Source organism: Vidua chalybeata, chromosome 3 (genome assembly GCF_026979565.1).
Source record: "Vidua chalybeata isolate OUT-0048 chromosome 3, bVidCha1 merged haplotype, whole genome shotgun sequence".
Lineage (NCBI taxonomy): Eukaryota > Metazoa > Chordata > Aves > Passeriformes > Viduidae > Vidua > Vidua chalybeata.
In genome coordinates, this window is record NC_071532.1 from 20,527,247 (window position 1) to 20,547,316 (window position 20,070).

General features: G+C 45.5%; 1 protein-coding gene across 3 annotated transcripts in view; it reads right to left on the minus strand.

The window, feature by feature from the left end:
* The window catches only part of LOC128785561 (uncharacterized), a 60,323-nt gene that overhangs the window by 22,893 nt on the left and 17,360 nt on the right, over positions 1-20,070 (minus strand). For all 3 annotated transcript variants that reach the window (XM_053938268.1, XM_053938270.1, XM_053938269.1), the window contains exons 2-3: positions 18,107-18,182; positions 16,369-16,859 (exon numbers count right to left, since the gene is read on the minus strand). In XM_053938268.1, coding sequence (XP_053794243.1) covers positions 16,369-16,859; positions 18,107-18,182 — 567 coding nt within the window. The remainder of the gene's footprint in view (positions 1-16,368; positions 16,860-18,106; positions 18,183-20,070) is intronic.

The window sequence follows — 20,070 nt, forward strand, 5'->3', positions numbered from 1 at the left end:
TCCCCTGCAGCCAGCTGCTGCTGCTAGCCTGTCCTCTATCCCAGCACTGCTGGGGCGGGGAGAGCTGCAGAGGGTTAAGGCAGGGCAGGGGTGCAGCTGCAGCACAGTGGGCAGACGAGGTCAGGGTGCTGCACAAAGTGGCCATTGTGCAGCACACTGGGGCTGCAGGCTTCTGCTTGACTGGCTCCCACCTCCGTCCCACCGCGTGGCACCGGGACAGCACCGGGGCCGCAGGGGCGGGAGGCCCACAGCTGCTGCCCAGCGGAGCGGGAGGCACATGCAGGCAAAGCAGCAGCAGCCTCACGCTGCTGATGAAGCGGAGTAGTCCAGCAAGGCCCCTTCTAGAGCACAGGAGAGGGATCAGCTTCCCCCAAAGGCCAGATGTGAAAGCCCAGCACAGCCCCAGTTCAGTAGCAAGGCTGAAGCTTTCAGTGTTTTCCCAACACAACAGCTCCGTGCACCTTCAGGCTTAAATACTACAGCCCCGTGCCCTCTGCTTTAGAGAAATCCTCCACCCAGGAGAGCAGCGCTTCATGCCCATGTGGCAGGGCACGAGGGAGCAGGGCCATGGTTCCTGTCCTTTTGCCAACACAGTGATGAGTTTTCTACAAGGAGCAAAGCCAGGTCTGCTGTCCCAATGAGTTTAGGAGAATAACAGGCAAAAAAAACAAAAAATTAAAGCTATTTTGTAGGTTGATTTTGGACTGGGTTTTTTAATTCCTTGGCACTGAGAAGTGTTGCTAGGACATGGGCATCACCTCTTAGCCCTGCAGTACAAAAACTACAGAAAAAACAGTAAGTCACAGGCTCCTCCTTACTGCTTTTAAGCTGAAGCAACTCCAGCTGACACCAACCCCCATCCAGGCTCAGGCTCCCAGGCACACATGACTTAAATTGGCAGACAAACCAGGGGGCCAAGCTTTCCTAGCAGGCACCTAAGGGTAGTCTGCATTTGCATCACCAGGGATGCCCTGTGCCAGGGGATCACCTGCTGTCTGGGCCCAGGGGTATAAAGCCACTATCCAGTGCATCCACGTACCAGACACAGACACAAGCTCCCTGCCCAGCCCCTGAAGCAGCACAGTAACAGAAAGGCTCTAGTTCAGCCATAGCTTTAAATTACAATTATCATTAGTCACAGTCTCCAGACTTCACCATCAGGAGTTAAACCGCCTACAGCATTTTAAAATACGGGCCAACTCAAATGGTTTGGCCAACAGTCCCCTCCTACAAAAACAAACCCCAGCATCCAGACACTAAGCTGTGGTGATAGTGTGGAACATCCTGAAAAGCCTCTTAACTCTTTTGAAAGTCATTTCTAGTTAATATTCAGGAGAATTAGTTAATATTCAGGTGAATTCAGTGAATTCATGGTTTTGCCACATTTATCCTCAGTCCATCTGAAGCTCCTTCAAAAAATTCAACACACTTGGTCTCTTAACATTGTCATAGAGAGCTTCCATCTCCACCAAGATAGGAGTCCCAGTTATCCAGGCAGCACATCTGCCAGCAAGGGCCAAAAATCCACAGCCTTCATATAATGCAAACATTGACAACTTAGTGTATCTGGACAAGGCAGCAGAGGAAGTGCTGATTATTAAGTGATCCCTGAGAACAAATTCAAATTTAAAAAAAAAGCCAGGCAAGGCCTTACAAAAAAAGATGTATTGCAAGGACTTGCACTCAGCAAACAGTGGACCATGAAAACCAAAACAAAATAATTCCTGTGGTCACCAAAATCCTTTCCAACATGGTTATCATTAATCACTGCAGTTTGTGCACTGCTGGGAAGGGCTCAGCTATCACTGCTGAAGAGAAATGGGTGAGAGCCTACAGCAAATACGAACTGGCAGAACAGCAAGTTAGTCTCACCAGTAACTGCTCTCTAAATAAGCACAGCCCAGTTGCACTGCAGTCCAGAAAGGCGATGTGCAAGTGATCGCTGCAGAGTGGCACCAGGCTCCTGGGCCTGGTCAATACCTGCTACAGAAGAGAGTGAGCTGAAGTCTGGCCAGCAAGGTCTGCCACCCGGCAGAACTTCTGAATTCCCACTATTCCCAAGGCCCAGAGAACAGATTAAATTATTCAAATTACAGGCTGCTTTTTGAAGTTTTCCCTGTTAGCCACAGCTAACATAAACACAGCTACCTACTCACACAGTTGTGGTCTAAGCAAACAGACTGTCTGCCTGTCTGTAGGTGACTCTGGTTTTCTACTGCCTCTCTGTCTCCTTTGTGGCACACTGTTTCCAGATATACTCTGGACCTGTACAGAAGCCCTGTCCCTTTAGGAACAGATAAAACTGGCCATAATTCCCCTGGCACTTTTACTACTAGCCCTTTGATTGGAATTTGAGGATGGAGAAAGTGAACACTCTCCATGAAGCATCTCTGGCTTAGCAGCCACTTTCCCTGCTGGTCTGGCAGAGTCTTGAGTCTGCTGATCTGCAGGGTACATCAGATGGTTCATCTATTCACTCCATGCCAACCCCAAATCCCTCACTGAGTTTTCTTTGAGGCCTGGAAAAAACCCAAAGCTCCATTTGTGCAGGAAATAGACCTGACCAAAAACTCCAGCACCTGTGGAGTAACAAAAATGTTAAGAAAGGGCAGGATTCATTAATTCCCTATCACTCATCTGCACATGCCAAAGCAACCAAAGTTCAAATGTCGGGCTTGCCCCTCCTGCTCACTAGAATCTGTGAAAGGAGGAGGGGTGCAAGGGGACTTAGGGGGTCTAGTTTCACAGCTGGCAGGCATGGTAGCAGCTCCTGAGAAAAGCTTACAAAGCTTTTAATTCAGGGCGGCCAACGTGACTGTTTCCTCCCTTCCTTCCTGGCCTTGGCTCCAAAGTTGTCCACAGGGAATGCTCAATCTAGTCTAACATATCATCTGATGTCTCTATAGTTTATCTCACTTCTAACTGAGGCCTTGGCTCAGACATGACTCCAAAGCCCTTCCTCCCCACAGACTTTTCAGATAAAGCTAAGCAGAAGGCACACTGCCTCCTGCAGCTTTATCCCATTCCCCTCATCACTGCTGCTGCAGCACATGGGAGATGGCAGTGCTAGGGGCTGGAAACAAGCAGCCCCAGACTTTTCCACCCTTTGCTGTTTAAACGCTGTCCCCAGGTGCCCCAAGAAGGGGTTAAGACATCAGCACAAGTCAGGCAATACTGTAAACACAGTTCCCCTTTAATCAGGGAGATACAGAGAGCTCTGAAAATCACACAGCTGTATACCCTGGGAAAGAAGAAAAAAAAAAAAAAAAAAAAAAAAACAAACACTAAAATACCTGAAAGGTACTAACTCTTGTCAGCTGTGACATTACAGGGACATGGAGAGGAAGAGAATCCACAGATAGCTGCTCCAAACCCAGAGGACACAGGTATAAAAGTGTGTGCCTTTACGCTACCCTTGGGTAACTGAAAAAACTACAAGACATTCCAAATGCTCTGCCATAGGACCTCTTGCACACCAGCCACAAAGTGAACAGCCAAGCATACAGAACACCAGATTTCCAGAAGAGACTGCATGCTCACACAGATTTGCCACATGAAAGAATAGATGTGTGTGTGTGGATGGCAAAAAGAAAAAATAGGCTAAAACAACCAGCTCAGAATGGTTTCAATTCTAGATTTTTAAGCCAATTTCTTTCTGGTTTTGACACAACTAGAACATTTTAGATGCTCATATGAAGTATTTATGTTTAAAAGTAAAAATTCTTGGACTTAAATGCTTGTTTGTCAGTCCAAAACCCTGCCCTAAATTTAGCACAAGGAACTTTTCAGGAGGTATAAAACCCATACTAAATCTACCTAATCCACCACAGAAAATATCCAGTGGAGATCAGAGGGTTTTCTCTGAGGAGAACCTGGAATATGTACCTTTTAATGAGATTTTTAGCCAGAGGATTTGCCTTAGTGGAGCTTCTCAAAAATAGGGCAATATGAGATATAGTCTTTGCACTAAATGAAGAAATGATTTGTCAGTGGCCTGGATCTTCATAATAGGAACCTCAAAAGGTGGCTCTGAATTGCCTCCCACGTCTCCAGCTGAGTGCAAAGGACAATACGCTATGGGAACCCTTGCCTTGGGTTCATCTGGTGCTGCTGGGAGCACTCACAAGTGGAACTTTAACACATAAGGTCACATCTTCAGATGAGAACTTGGATTCATGGACAGCAGGGAAACTTTGAAAAAGCCAAATGCAGACTGACTATATAAACAGCTTTGGAAAGCCAAAACAAGCCTGTCTGAGAGAAGCAAACATCCCAAGGCTCTGAACACAGGGCAACAGAGTTCCTCTTCTTCTCCTTGCAAGACTCACACATGTATCATGTCTGCACTGCCCTGCAAAATATTTGACCATATTCTCCTTTCACATGACTATACCTGTTCGGGAAATCTCATGTGTTTGCATGAGCACATGAAGATAAATGTATACTACATTAGAAATTGGAGACCAGAAGATGATTAACAAACCTGAGATACCATTTTTGCCTACAAATAGACATCCATGAAGTTGGAGTAGTACAACACTAATCACCACAGAGAGAAATGATGACGTAAGCCAACTGTTCCCACATTCCCCACTCAATCACCTACTCATCCCCCTGCTCCTCTTCCCCACTGAACCTCACTTACACTTTAGCGACAAGGGAACATGCTGACGCAGCTAGGCAGCTAACAGGATAAAGGCCTCTTACTCCAGGGAGCTAATCCATTTATGCAGAACATAACTAATGACTGCGCTTGGAGATCGCTCTCCCATGCCCACATGGAGCAGGGTCTGCCCACATGTGCCTCACAGCACAACACTGCACAGCACACAGGGTCTTGCTCACGTGGTGCTTGAGTGCTGAAACTCAGAACTTGTGATGGGGTTCGACCTACCAACTGTGAAAGGACTAGGCCTGTACCCATGTGAACAGCTTGCAAATATTCCAGAGGAGCCAGTATCTCCTGCCTGGTGCACTGTCCTTCCTCTTAAGTAGACATAAGGTTCCCTTCAGCACTGCTGATCAGCACTTGCAGATTCTGATACCATTTTGCATCCCTTCGTTCACATCCTCACAGATGCACATGGCTTGAGATGATGTAAAGCTGGCCCAGGGAACCATCCCCAGTGCAATAAACAAAACAACCAATTCAAGCAAGCAGTGTTTCTCCCTGGACACTCCAATGAGCTGAGTGAGCTTCACCATCTCTACTTGTCCATGGGTACCAGCACAGAATACACATTACTCCTGCCAACATTTTGAAACTCCCCTATGTGAGGGCAGTGAGGCACCATTGGAGTTGGAAGCAGATCACTGTCCTTCTAAACAGGTGTTAACAGAGCACAGCAACCCTCAGAGCTCTGCGTGAAAGTATTTGCTGGAGAACTGGTGCCCTCAAGCATGCCACTCCATTGTCAACATCAAGATCCACCTTCCAAGTATTTGGAAATAAACCATCAACTCAACAGCTTGCAAGATCATATCAGAGCCTGTATAACACATGTCAGTGTTCAGAACACATGCAGCAGTTTTAATGCACAAATCATATCAGTGTTTCCTTCTTTCAGCTCAGGATTTCAGCCCATCTCACACTTACAAAACAGTCATGCTCTAGGACTAAGAGGGCTCCTTCCCTCACACGCTGCAGAAAGGCAGAAGTACAGGTGAACACATTAAAAAGTGACCGGAATGTCTCAAGGCCAAGTTCATTAGGATCCTCTGTACAGAGTGAGGTTGGTAACAAAAGCAAAAGTTTACAACCATTTATATGAATAGTTTAGAGGGTGTTTGAATGATTTGGATGCTTGCATCCAGAAAGCAAATGAACCGGTGCCTCAGCTCAGTACAGAGTTTTATACAGTGGACTGAGCAACATAGGCAAGTCTCACAGTTGCAGCAGTAGCTACAGCTCTTTCTACCTCTAACCCTACCAGCAGCCCCATCATGAGATAGCAATCTGGCCTTTTTTCAGCTTCTTGTGGTTTTACCATTTCACTCAGCTCTAGAGAGTCCATGAGCTGTTTAGCACAACTGCCCATAGTCTGCAAAATGCAAACAGGACAAACTAGCACAGCAAAAATGCCTTTCACACTTCTTGTAGCAGTCAGGCTTGAATAGAACATTGGTGTACTATGAAAGAAAAGAGACAAGAATGTTAGAATAGTTGTTCTGTAAATCTTTCTGCTTAGAAAATATTTTCCAAGAGCACCACTTTCAGTGCTCATAATCGCACTCATTCCGCTAACAATCATTTGAAACTAATAGGATTGGTTATGTTATTCAGAGGAAAACAAGAAATTATATTAAGTTGAAAATTAGTTAAGAGCTTGACTGGACAGCACACCAAATTCAGTACTACAATGAAAATAAGCATACCATGAACTCGCTGTGCTATTTCCACCAGAGCTCTGAACAAAGCACTGCTACTTAAAGACTTGCTTTCAAGTATGATCAACATACAGTCTTATCATCCAGCCAGGTACACCATGTTCTTGTGTGAGGTCTGTCTGTCTTTCCAGCACATACAGCAAACAGTAGCAGTAACACTTTCCTGAACAAACGCAGGGCTTTCCCTGACCTATGGTGGTTCTCCCAGCTGCAAACCACATCACCTGAAACATAACAGGGAACAGGTTCACAGAAGTGAGAAAAATCAGACAACTGACTAGCTCTATTTTAGAGACATTTCTACCTATATTAGGAATTACACATACCGACTACATTTGAAATTTGGAAAATTATTTTTTTAACCTGTTTCTTTATCATAATATACCCACATACCATCATAGCAGAGCCTCTAGGATTTTTTGATGAGCCTCTGAGTCACAGGCAAGATAGGGAGTTCCTAAAGCCTCCACGGGTAGACAAATTTTTATTTTGTTTATGCTGTCAAAAAGAGCATGCTTACAATAAGACTGCAAAGTAACCTGCAAAGCATTTTAAGGTTTTATCCTTTGTACAGCGGATCAACTTGTTTTTTCCATAATCAAACATGTGAAGGTGAAATTATAGCTTGCAAATATATGCCAGAATTTTAAAGCACAAGCATGTTTTTGAATTAAAAATACAGTCTTCCCTAGCATAGACATGACCACAGACTTCATTTACATTAAGTTCTAACACTCTAGACAAAGCTCAGTTTTACAAATTCATTCCTATGAAAACTGCTTTGCATAAGCAGTTGAAGTCCAGCAGGAAACCAAAAAGGTTGTTTGCAATGAGGAAAACCAGCAAGTTTCATAGGGTTTCTTGTAAGTATCTTCATTTGTGTTTTATTTTCAATTTACCTGTAGACCCCAGGACACCTATGTTTTTGAAATCTTTAATTTAGAAAAAGCGTTGTTACATGGTTTTTTGTCTTGAAGAGGGGGGGCTTGTCTCTTCCTTATTGGTCATCATTTCTTCAAAATAAATTGCAGCTCAATGAGAAGTGTATCTGAGCTCACAGCTCTGGAAAAGGGTAGGGAGTTTTACAAGGGAATCTGCTCTGGTTTAACTCAGTCTCCATCTACATGAGAAGTAGATGCCTCTATTGAGTGCCTCGCCCTGTGAGATGAGCTGTGGACCAATGCCCAAAGCTCCCATTGGCATCAACAGGCTGAAAGAAAGCGCGAGCAGGGCCCAGCAGTGTGGTTCTCATGTGAGCCAACAACGGAGAGGTTATTCAGAGCTAAGGCAGAAAATCAGAGCTAAACCCCTGCCCACGCCAAGGACAGCTGTGTTGTTGACAGCCAGTCTGGCTATTCTACCACTCCAAAGCTTGTCTCAAATACAGCATTTCCTAGAGCGTTTACTTTAGTCACAGGCTTGGTCTTAAAAGCTCAGCCAGCTTCTGCCTATTGAGCAGTAATAAATGGCTGCTGCATTTTCAAGACTCAGACATGCTCCGGACAAGCTGCTTGCTCCCCATGTGTGGTGACAAACTGGAGCACGAACGCCTGGCTTTAATAGTTAATCAGCACCATCACATGACTGCCCTGTTCCTGCTGTTACCACTCATACTACCACCTCCCTCCTTCCTTCTCACTCATAGGCAGTGCCCCAGGAGAGACTGCTGGGTGCAAAGCACTCCCATGCCACCTCTCAGACACCAAGGCCAAGCCATGCTGGGCAAGGAAGGTGTTCTGGTTCACAGATACAGAGCTAAGCAATGCCAGGGAAGAGCTAAGGAGAGCCAGGCTCTTGTTTTCCATTCCTTGCTACCATCTCTTCTGTATAGTGCTCTGAACAAGTCTATAACCATCTAAATTCTCAGCAACAGCAGCCCCTGTTATCTTGTGGCTGCTGAATTCTAAGGGAATTCAACACTTAGTGGTGGTAAAGTAGGAACAAAGAGAAAAAAAAAAAAAAACAACAAAAACCTAATCTATCTCTACTGCTTATTTCAGTTCCGTTACCTATTCAACACAGTCAGAAAAGCAAGCAGAAAACTGCCACCACCATCAGATGCCCTCTGGACTATATGAGGAATAACCAGATTGGTTCTAAATAGCCATTCACCCTCCTCAAGCCACTTCACTGGCCCTCCAAAGAGCTAAACTGTAAGGGTCTCTCCTTTTCAGATGTTGCTATCACAAGCAAAGGATGCAACTTATTACCCCTGAAGAGAGATCCATTCACTGGCAGACCAAATACAACTTGAGCAGTGACAGCATATGGTGGAGCCACCTGCAGACTCCTTCTCTCCCCAGGCAAGGATGAGATACTTGTATCACAGTGAGCCACATGCTGAGGGAGGAGTGGGCAGGGAGAGGTATCTGGCCAAATCAACAGCCACACTGGGACCCAACCCAGGCAGCCCCTTTTGTCTAGACACATCAAGGCTGGGGGAGGTGAGGACAATCCAGCCCTACTGCAGAAGAGGAGAGCACTGCAGAGAAAGTCCTGACCTTCACTTCCAAGCAGCATCTTCAAGCTGGTGATTTTGAAACATATACACATGTTGCAGCAAAATTTCTTAATCTATTAGGCTTCTGAGATTACTTGGGCTGAACTCAGGGACTGGGAAACAACATGCTAACATTATCCTCCTACACAGTACTGTGTCAAAACAAGAAAGAAAATATCCTTCAGAAAACCTTATTTGAAAAGGACCAGAAGCCAACACATAAGAGACAGAACAGTGATATGTTGCAGGATGGCCACCCTTGGGGATCCAATCCAGCACCCACTCTGTGACTGCTGCTCACCCCACATCCAGTCACATTTTAATCAGTTGTGTTGTTGCTGCAGTTAGGAACTCTCGGTTTTGCTGAGTGATGTTTTCTGTGGCAGCCCACCATAAACCACAGCTAGCAGATATGGGCTTTTCCTTCTATTAGCTCAGTAGGAATCATTTTACGTGGTGCTTTGAGAGCAAAATGAAAGAGGTTAAAACCTCAACCTTGTCCATTCACATGCAGAGCTTCTGGCAGATGCTTTCAGATGGAAGGGCTTTACCTCCTTCCCAATTTGCTCCTCTAAGGCCTACCTAACCATCAGAATCAGACCAAGAGTTCAAGTCCTACACAGCATCACTCAGCACTTCTCATTGAGTCACATGCCAGTGGTGCCCACTTGATCTCCTCTCTTTGGACTGCAGCCAAAGACTCAGCTCTAGTCTAATACCTTCTTACCAGGCTTTAGAGCTTTGAGGAAAAAAAAGAAAGCAGCGTTGGGAAGGTAGCCAGCAAGCCTGCCAGTCTAAGTGATAAGCCCTTGGCTTGAACCTCAGGCTCATAATTTTCTGCCGCTGGTGCCAGGTGCTATTATTGTCCCTTTGGGAATCTTAATACAACAAAAATACTCTCTGTAGCTCTGTCTCCATCATTCTTAACCTTCCTATTCCACGGATCTCTGCTGCTTCTCAAACTTCAGCCACATCAAATTTCCTTCCCTCATCTTCCTTTTGCTCAACCAAGCTCTCTGGTGTTATCCAAATGACGCTGACCAACCTAATCCCTGCTCTCTTTCATGATTCACAGTAGCACCTCAAGGAACCGCATTTCAGATGTCTCAACATATATTCTAGCTACTGGCTTACACCTTCCCTTGGTAGTCCAGATGGATATATTCACCAGCATGCAAGCTTCCAGGAAAAGGCAGCAAAATTACACAGCCACATACCCCAGGAAAAAGAGACCGATAAGTATTTCCAGACAGCAGCTCATTTGTCCATCTCCCTCTTGAACTGTTGTTCCTTTGCACATATTACAAAAACAGAACAAAAATGTACTGAGACAAAACAAGGAAGGAAAACAAAGGGAGAAGAACAGAAGCATTTGGCTCTAGGAATGGACTACACATTCTGTGCCAGGGCTCACACAACAGTGGAAGAGGTGCAAAGAGATGCGTGCTCAGAATGAAAATCTGCTAGCAGCTCACCTAAAGCTGAACACAGTATCAATAGTTGCCACGGGGCAAGGCAGAACTGGAGTGCACTTGCACTAAAATTAATTCTGTATTTCAACAATGCACAGAGAACAGAGATCCTCACGGAGAAGCTGTTGACATACAGGCTGTGTAACTTCCAGAGGGCCTCTGCAACCTCAACCATTCTGTGAGAATGCTCTAATCTCTGGTACACCGGTTGATGCAGAGAATTTAGGAATAGGACTAGATTATCCTGCCTGTCTTGCCTTTGGCATTTACAAGCTGGCAGCAAGATGAACCTTACTGTCACAGTTAAAAGACAACATAGTCAACTTACTTGCCTCTTCCAGGAGGAAATCATTATGCTTTTTAAGGAGCAGCTAGGCCAAGTTGTACATGGGTTACTCCTCTCTTATATTCCAATTCATCCAGCTGCAGCTGCACACAGGCACTTCCTTCCAGTGTTTTTGCATGAATTAGATAACCATCCAGGGAACACTTACGAGATACAGAGACAGAGGTATCTGCTGCCTGGCAGAATCATAATCACCTCCTTGAGGCTAGGTGGAGTTCCTCATGATTTCCCCTGCTATTGAGTCTCTCTCCACCTCCCAGACAGCACGTTTTTCTCCCCACCACTGTCAGACTATCAATGTCTGATGTCAGCTAACTGGACATCAGCTAGCTGGCACTGAGCCAGTCTTTACAACAGAGATCGAACCACAGGAGAACACCTCCTCAGCTCCTTCAAAGATGCAAAGAACAACATACCTGTACCATGCCCCATCTCCCACTCATATTATACATGTCTAGAGTCCCAGAGCCTCCCACCCACCATGGAACTACATCCTTGCAGGCGAGCAGACCAGACAATGTCATCGATCGTGTTCAGCCCCAGATTTCCTCGTGCTAGGACTGCCTTGCAGCAGCCACACATAGCATATGTTTGCTGGCCACTTTAGTGCCAAACACTGTCAGGGTTGAGATAGACATGCACTTCTGTGCTGGAAGAACAGCTGCTGCAGCATATTTCTGGGGCTGAAAAAGTAAAACAAAATTGCAGGAGGTTACCAGAAGTGGAACTTCTCATTCTCTACTGATGCAATCAGTTTCTGCAACACTTTCTTTACTTTGTTGCTTTAACAAACCCACAAAGAACTGCTATGGCCCAACTTCCCACACCTGAGAGACAAGTTCTGGTGGTGTAAGCCATTATGCTCAGCACAGGCCCCTGAACTCCACTCAGTCACTCTGGAGAGGCCCAGGGCGGAGGCTGCAATGAAACTGCCACCAGCACCAGCAGTAGATTTTCCGCCACCCTCTCGCCACAGAGAGAAGCTCAGATGGGCAAACAGATGGTAACAATTCTGAAAAGGCCTGGATTCAAATGGGAGGCCAAGAGGTGAAAAGGACTCATGAGCTCACACGTGGAAGCTATCTGGAAGCTATTTGTCAAGTCCTGGAGAGACAGGCAAGGGCAAAACCCAGCTGTGCTAAGGATATGGAAGTCTCAACCCTGGAGCCATTAGCAGCCCAAAGCCCAGACCCCAGTGCAGCAGGGTCACACACGGGGTCCTTGGTCACGTGTGGCGAGTGCTGTTCTGCAGCCTCTGTGCAACCAGTATTGACTCAAAGGACATTTTCGGAGCTGATCACCCACCCCACCAATGCTCAGTCCAACCAAAATGCCAGTACTGAAACATACAGCAGAAGGAAGATGGCCTTGATATTACACAGCTAAGCCCAAATTAGGATTCTCATCAAGCACTTTATCCAGGCCATTCCAGTGTCAAGATGAAGATCCACTCCTATGTCTTGCAGTGAAACTAGTCACCCACCAAAGGGGGTGCAGAGCCTGCAATGAGCAATCCAAATGTTAGCCTAGGATGCATGTTTCTCTTCTCTGATAGCCTTTTTCATCCTAGCATCTCATTGCATTTTAAAGAATGCACTAAGCCTCCAAAAGGAAATGGTATTGGCACTCTGTAGAGGAAGCCAAATAAAGAGCAGCTGAGATCACTTGGCTTGTTCAGCTGGAAGAAGAGGAGACTGAAAGGACACGTCATTGCAGTCTAGAACTTCCTTACGAGGGGAAGCAGAGGGGCAGGCACTGCTCTCTTCTCCGTGGTGACCGGTGACAGAACCCAAGGAAATGGCCTGAAGCTGTGTCAGGGGCGGTTTGGGCTGGATATAAGAAAAGGTTTGTCACCCAGAGGGTAGCTGGGCACTGTAAGAGGTTCCCCAGGTTAGTGGCCATGGCACCAGCCCCGCCAAGGTTCAAAAAGCATTTGGACAACACTCTCAGGCACGTGATGTGATTCTTAGTGCTGTCCTGTGCAGGGCCAGGATTAGAACTTGTAGCTCCTTTCCAACTCAAGAGATTCTATGAATTACTGATTCTCTCCATTTATACAAGCAGGCAAACCACAGCAGAAAGCAAGACATGAAGCTTATCTAATCACTTTGCAGCATATCTGGAAATATACCCATGTACCCATACTCTCTGCCTTGTACTTCAAAATTATGCTTTTCATATCAGGGACCTAGCCACACAAAGAATTTGGACTGCTTGTTGTACCAGCCCAAACCTGCTCTCCCCCCAAAAGATCTCTCTCCCTGCAAATGCTACACTCTGACTTCACAACCTTCTTTAAGTAGATTTCAAAGGTGCTCCTGGCAGTCCCACTGAAGAGCACAGGAGGATCCTTTACTTCCTCTCTGTTTACACAATATGCCAAGACCAATTAGTCCCCTGGGAACGAGCTCACCAGCTCCAAGAAGTCTTTGTAACACCCTAGACTTCCTTATGTCTCAGGTGAACCTGGTGCCTTCACCTTGAACCCAAGGATGTCCCTGCTCTCCTTGACCTTATGCTCTCAGCATTGCCAAAAAAGCCAGATATGCTAAAGTGGTAGCAGCCATGCAGAGCGGCAGCAGGCTTCATTAAATAGCAAGTGGTTGGCAGCCAGGGCCTGCATGCGATGATGTGTCTGAACAGGGATCATGATCAAGGGGTGCTGGGAGAGGGCATTCACTGCAGCAAAGCAAGTGTCTGCACAAGCCAGGGCATTTCTGCCCAATTAAGGGAAAGAATAGAAGTCTTCTGAGCTAATTTTCTAGGCCTTTGGAGAAGCAAAGAAAAGCATGCCTTGCAATATCCTCACTCGGCCTCAACAGGGAGACACTGTGTGGGCCAGCTGACCAGCCAGGGTGGGAAATACATCTGCCAACAGTCCAAACTCATGTCTGGGACACAGAAGGGCTGAATTACTGTACCCTGTGAAGCTGGAAAGGCATAGGCTGGCATCTAACCAAAATAGGGCTTTTTAAACCTGCTCCTGGGTACAGCCTTCCCTGCTGCAGGAGGCTGAACTGAAAGGCATGGATGATGGAGATTTCCATTTATTAACAAGCCAAGAAAAGACAGCAATTCCCTAACTTCTTAAAAGCACTCTGATTGCCCCCCAACCCACTTGTCTCCCAAATTTGCTCCTCTTTTTTACCAAAAGGCACCAAATCACTGGAATACAGGGAGACATTTGGATACCACTTGGCACCAACCCATGGGAGGAAGCAAAATCTTAAACATCCCAACACAGAGCCACTCTACACCTCAACTCTCTGGACCAATATTCCATCACCATCCAAGATAAATAGAATTTGATGCAAAGCACTTGGCATCTCTTCATCCACCCTTGAGTTACCCATACCGCATCACACCCCCAAAGTGTCTTCTCATCTCACAGCACATTTGCTTCAGGCACAAATTCATCTTGCCTGATACTCTTTGTCATCTGTCAGCTGCAGAGAGCTGCAGAAATGGGAAGTAAGGCTCAGGGATGAGAGTGAAAGCCACATCTGCTGCTCAAAAAAAAAAAAAGTTTAGCTGATAAGCTTTTCAGCTGTGCTCTCATGGGCAAGCATATGATAGGAAGGATAAGAATCACAAAGCAAGAAAAGCTTGATGTTCAGAGCCCAGAAGCCTTCAAGTAGCCTGTTTAATGTTAACATTCCTCATATGCATCATTTACCTGACTAAGAAACACATGATGCCACACACCACCCAGGCAGTTAAGAACCATTTTTGTTGGAAAATGGAAACAGACCAAAATAGAAACACCCTGGTCCAATTTTATTGGGGAATGGGAGTCATGAATGATTTTCCTAGGAGAAATAAGTACAGGTCGCAAGCAAAGACTCATCATAAAGCTTGAAGATGTCACTGGCTGAAAGTTAACCAATTAAAACTATAAAAATAAGACAGGTGACCAAATAAAATATTCAGGCTGCATCTCACCGTGCATGTGTGTGTCATGTCATGTTGTGCTTTCAGTACACTTCCCATCAAATTAAATCCACCAGCTGACTATCCTTTATTTATAACATGGATTCCACAACCATGGAATGTTAATGACATCCACAGCAAAAATGTTTTTTAAATAACACACTGCCACCTCCACTCCAGGTTTCAACTTCTTTTGCAAAAATATTTGCCACAATTAATCCAGAAGTGTAGAGAGCAAATGGACAAGGAAGCCAATTATTCTCACAAAGTTTCCCCAGAAAAAGCCAATAGTTTGGAAAGCTAGTTTAAGTTAGCCCCTAACCTTTATCGATGTACTCCTAAAGACAGAGCTGAAAGACGCATGAGGGAGAGCAGGCAGATGCTATGCCTGGCATCCAAATCAGAGAAATCACCTGGGCCAAAAGAAACATTTCCCCATTTACTTATGTGCACTCTGAAAAAAATAGAAGCCTGGGCACAGGCTTAGCAGCTTTTTTCTTCTCTCATAAGGATGTGAGACTAATTAAAGTCTGTCAGTATCAGTAGAAGATTTGGGTAATGTGAAATGCAAGACTGGGCCTTTTGAATGTTCTGTGAGCAGAAACTTGGCTAGAAGGTTGAAAAGGGGGTGAGGAAAACCATACTGAAAACAAGTCTCTGCATTATGTATTCATGGGATGTATGCTGCCAGCAGGACTGAGAAAAACCAACAATGTAATAGGGAAATAGAAACCTCACTTTTAGGGGTCTTAGAAAATAAATGCATAGTCCTTTCTTTTAGTGGGTCCATCTTGTAGGCTTAAAGGAAGTGTTGCAAGCAAGGTTAAAACTAGTACATCCAACAAACCAGAGGCAGTGAAATTCTTTCCTAATGAGAGGAAATTCAGAACTGAAAAGAATTGTTTTTAACTTACTGCAATGTACCAGGGCCAGCAGATGTCTGCAGATATCCTTTTAAACCGACACTACACCATTCCAAATAGAAAAATAATGAAGAGACATGAAATACTAACTCTACAGCAAGGCCTTTTGAAAGAGAGGCGCCAGATGGGAACTGCACAGGGCAGCCTGCCCCATTTCCCATGCTCTGCAGAGATGAGGCAAACTTCTAGCATTTCTACACCTCAGTCCCAGGCCAAACCAAAGTCCTGCAAAATCAAGAGTAACTGCATCTAGAGCAAACTTAAGCAGCTTGTAAAGTGTTAAGAAGGTAAAAAAGCACTCTTTTACATCGCTATAGAACTCCTAGAAGGCATGGACAGATCTAGGCCCAAGAAGGTCAACAACTGTGGAAATTCCTATCATCGTCACATCGACAACCACTTTCACCAAAGGCATTTTTTATACATGCTAAGCAATTAATTTATTTTGGAGTAAGTGACATAGGTCAGATCATGGAAGCAGTGGTAACTTGAAAGCAAATGCCAGTGATTTCGTTCCTGTGCCATGCAATGAACGGGACAGTACAAGTGCTACCTTCCTCCTGGGGTAGCAAGAGAACAGCCAAAGCGTAGCAGGAGCCACCCAAGAAGCAGTGCCTTCACCTCTCAGGAGGGGTATCTACACCTACCCCAATTTATCCTAGACAGACAGCAGAAGTACCCTGAAGACATGACCACAAGAAGCAACTCTGTGAATTTACTGATCCTTGCCTCAATAACCTTTTCCTGTCTTTGCTTACCAGGCCTTTTTCTCAAGCAACGCTGCTTTCCTCACGTGAACTTCTGCCTTACCTGCTGCATTTTTTCCAGGTCAAGGCTGGGCCTGCTGACCTTATCCCCATATCCTTGCCGATGTCTCTTACAAGGCATGACCTGCTCAAGGCCTGCCCCAACACTTGTGAGGATTAAAGATCCGGAGGCCGGGCTTCGCACCAGGGGCTGGAGTCTCTTGGGAGGGGAGGCACTGAACAGCACGGGGCTCGGGCTGGCGTGGAGGCCATCGCCCTGCTCTGCCACGGGCCGGAAGGACATGGCGCACAAGTTCTTCACTTCTTCGTCACTGGAGGAGGCGTTGTTGCCGTCGCTGCAGCAGGTGAGCCGGCTGACCTGGGACCACTTCCGCTTCTCGGCGGCAAACTCTCGGTTGATGCGCTCCAGCTCCTCTTCTGAGCTGTGGCGGTCTAGGCTGGCATGGAAGAGGGCGCGAACCTTGCAGCATTGGTTTTCCTGGTTCTGGAGCTGGTTGGTGGCCAGAGGAGTCAGAGTACAATTCCGTCTTCTCTCTAGTGGGAGGAGGAGATTGAGAAGTGGCAGAGCAGATCTGTGTCCCACAGCCTAATAAAATGGGCCTGTTTTCTCCTGACCTGCTGTTTTCATCTCCTCCCAAGTAACCTTCTGAGCTGTTTCCCCATCTTCTCTTCCCCAGATGAAGCACCCTCCCAGCTGAATGCTTCCCTTTGGAAGTTTCCAGACCTTTTTTCAGACCAGATTGCTAGATGTCATTCCCTTTCAAACCATCACCTGGAAGTCTAGTTCCAGAGAAAGAACACAGATCTCTCACCCACCTCACCTCCTCAAGGCGGAGGAGACATGAGCTTACAAATGTGTTGCTAGGCACTTGCCTCTAGCCAAAAACATTAACTTCTAGTGACCAGTTCTCAGGGCAGAAGAGCCCAGTAAGTTACACTATTCTAAGTGTCACCTTTATAGCTCAAATAAATGAGATCTGGTTTCTGGAAATAAAAGTCCTCTATTACAAGACTTGTCACACAAGAGAACCTGTCTTCAGCCACAAGCTAGGCGTGCTTTATCTCTTCTGCTGAGATCTTCTTATGCTACGCATACAGAGTAAGGATTTGAATTCTAGCAGGGCATGTCCTGTGGGTCAGGAATTGAACTTCTGCTTCTTCTGCATTAGAATCTGCTTGAACCTGGGCACAGGGCATGCACTAATGGCAAACATAGCATAATTTAAGAGATGCATTTACTACAGATTTCACGTGCAGCTAAGCTACTTTATATCAAGTCCAAAAACAACTGCAGAGCACCTGTATCTTCTCTATCAAAGACTCTCACTAGATGCAAGAATAGGGCTGCACAATACCAACAGTCTAGGAGGAAGGGAGAGAGATAATCAAATAATGAGTCCAGGGGAATGAACTGAAGGTTAAAATTCAAAATAGCAAGGCTGAGGAAACCCAGAACAAAGATGACAAGTGCAAAAGCATGGAACAGAAGACAAATTTTTAGTCCCAGCTCTGCTGCTGGCACAATTGTGGACCATCTCTGCAGCACTGGGGCTTTAACACATGGTTAACATGTCTATTTCTGGTGGTAAAAATGCAACTGCAGCATCCGATAACACCAGCCTCTCCCTGTGAGGTCCCAAATGCTTCAAAAGTGACTGATTTAATGCATCTGATTGTGGTACACTGGGGACTGAGAAGGAGGCGCTTGCAAGAGCACAAGTGAAAAGAAAAACTGACTTCAGCCGTAGTATCCCAGGATCCTTCTATCTTCATCCCTTTACCTCTGTCGATCTGAGCAAGTTCCTGGTTCTCTCCCTCAGAGTCATCGCTGTCCTCATCACTTGGGGGACAGGAGATCTAGGGGACAAGGAGAAAGAAAAGCCTTCATCATGAACACTGAATATTGCCCTGCTGCTGCCCAAGCCACTTCCCCCACCCTCCCCCTCTCATATCCTGGAGGCATCCACCCCGCCTAACCACATACACCCAGCCATAACACCTTCCTGTATACACATCCTCACCTCCCAACCCCAATCTCCCATTGTATCCTCTTAATTTCAGCAACACAGAACACACGGACTTCTGTTGTTTCCACCACGCTGCACTGCCAGCTCTTTCCCAAGTACAATGAACATATCCTGCCTTTCACTTCCCAGACATGTAGCTTACAACCATCATGGCCCTACCACATCCACATCACGTGGATAACTGAATCTCCAAAATCTCCACTGCCGAGATAAAGACACATCCTGTCAACAGCACTTGCAAGGCACCCACAAATGGAAGTGGCACGTTAGTTTTAGCCATCCTGTGTATGTGCCCACACTTCCCCCTTGAAGTTCACACACAATCCACCACAGAACAGACTCGCCTTGCTTTCCTACAGGACAACCCTGAAGTATTTAACAGAAATAAAAGAAACATGATTTCACAGAAACATAGACAATACTGTTTCACTGTCCCCTCCAGGAGATAACTTACAGTACCACCGAACACCTTTGAATGCTCCAAGATTAACAACAATACACGTATTTTGTCAATATCAAGACTTTTCAGGACCATTTGCTCTGTATCAGCCAATGGACTTCAAGGCACTTACTCACTCAAAACATGTCTAACACTGAACAAACCCGGTAGCTGCCTCTTGAGAGGATTCAGAGATCTGAAACCAAGCTTTTATAGGTCAGATAGATCACACTGCTTCTGAGTTTCCTACACAGAGGAAATCCTACCTACTTTGTTACTAAAGTGACTTTTGTTCAGCAGCATAGAGCCTACTTGGAAGTTATTAGATCAAACCACTGAGCTACACAGCTCAGTATGTGTCTCTGGCAGCAGCCAAAACCAAATGAGTCAAAGGAAAATGCAATACTTAAAAGAAACCTTTATAAGAAACAGTTTTGGAATAAAATTATCATGGCAAGATGAACTTCATTATACTTTACACCTTTTTATTCAGAATAACAAACATGGCCATCATTCTTAGCTGCCTCAAAAATACTTGCTCACAACAGAATCCAGCAGCAATACGTTTCAAAAGGGTACATGCTAGGTTTCCATTTTACATGTTTCATGTGCTGTGGTTTACTTTTACGAAGACGAGGCAAGGATGCAGCCATCACACTGATTTGGACCATTTTACCTCCATCACCCTGGAGAGATGTCTTTGTAGTGTTTCAGCCACACAGAGACACAAAAGACCAGCTGCATTTACCTAGGTGTCTATGAAAGACACACTGCTGATGCAGAGAAACAATACCAGTTGAGAGATTCTGATTGATACTGAATTTGACAGCTATTAAATCAACACACCCATTTCGTGACCATCCTCCAGGACTGTGTTTGGGGCATTTTGTTCCCCCCAAAAGCATGGTGACACCCTTTTTCCCCCCTCCTTCTTTAAAGCTACCTTTTGCCCTTCTGCATTTACACTGCCCTTTGAGAAATCAAAATATATTTTCCTTCCTTGCTAGTCTTTAAACTATGTTGTCAGCTGTCAAAAGATGAATCAGGCAAATCAGATTTCAGATTTATCCCCACTGAAGTAAACGGAGGACGTTGTTTTTCCTTCTACAACTACAATTTTCTTGTATGTGTTCACACACATGCATCATTTAATAAAGGCAGCTGGCACTGAGGAACACTGCCAAACACAGACTTCTAGTTGTCCCCAGAGCAGGTATAATACCTTGTTTGTACCATGGTAGTTCACAGAGGGGACAGCTGACACTGAGGTGCCATTGTG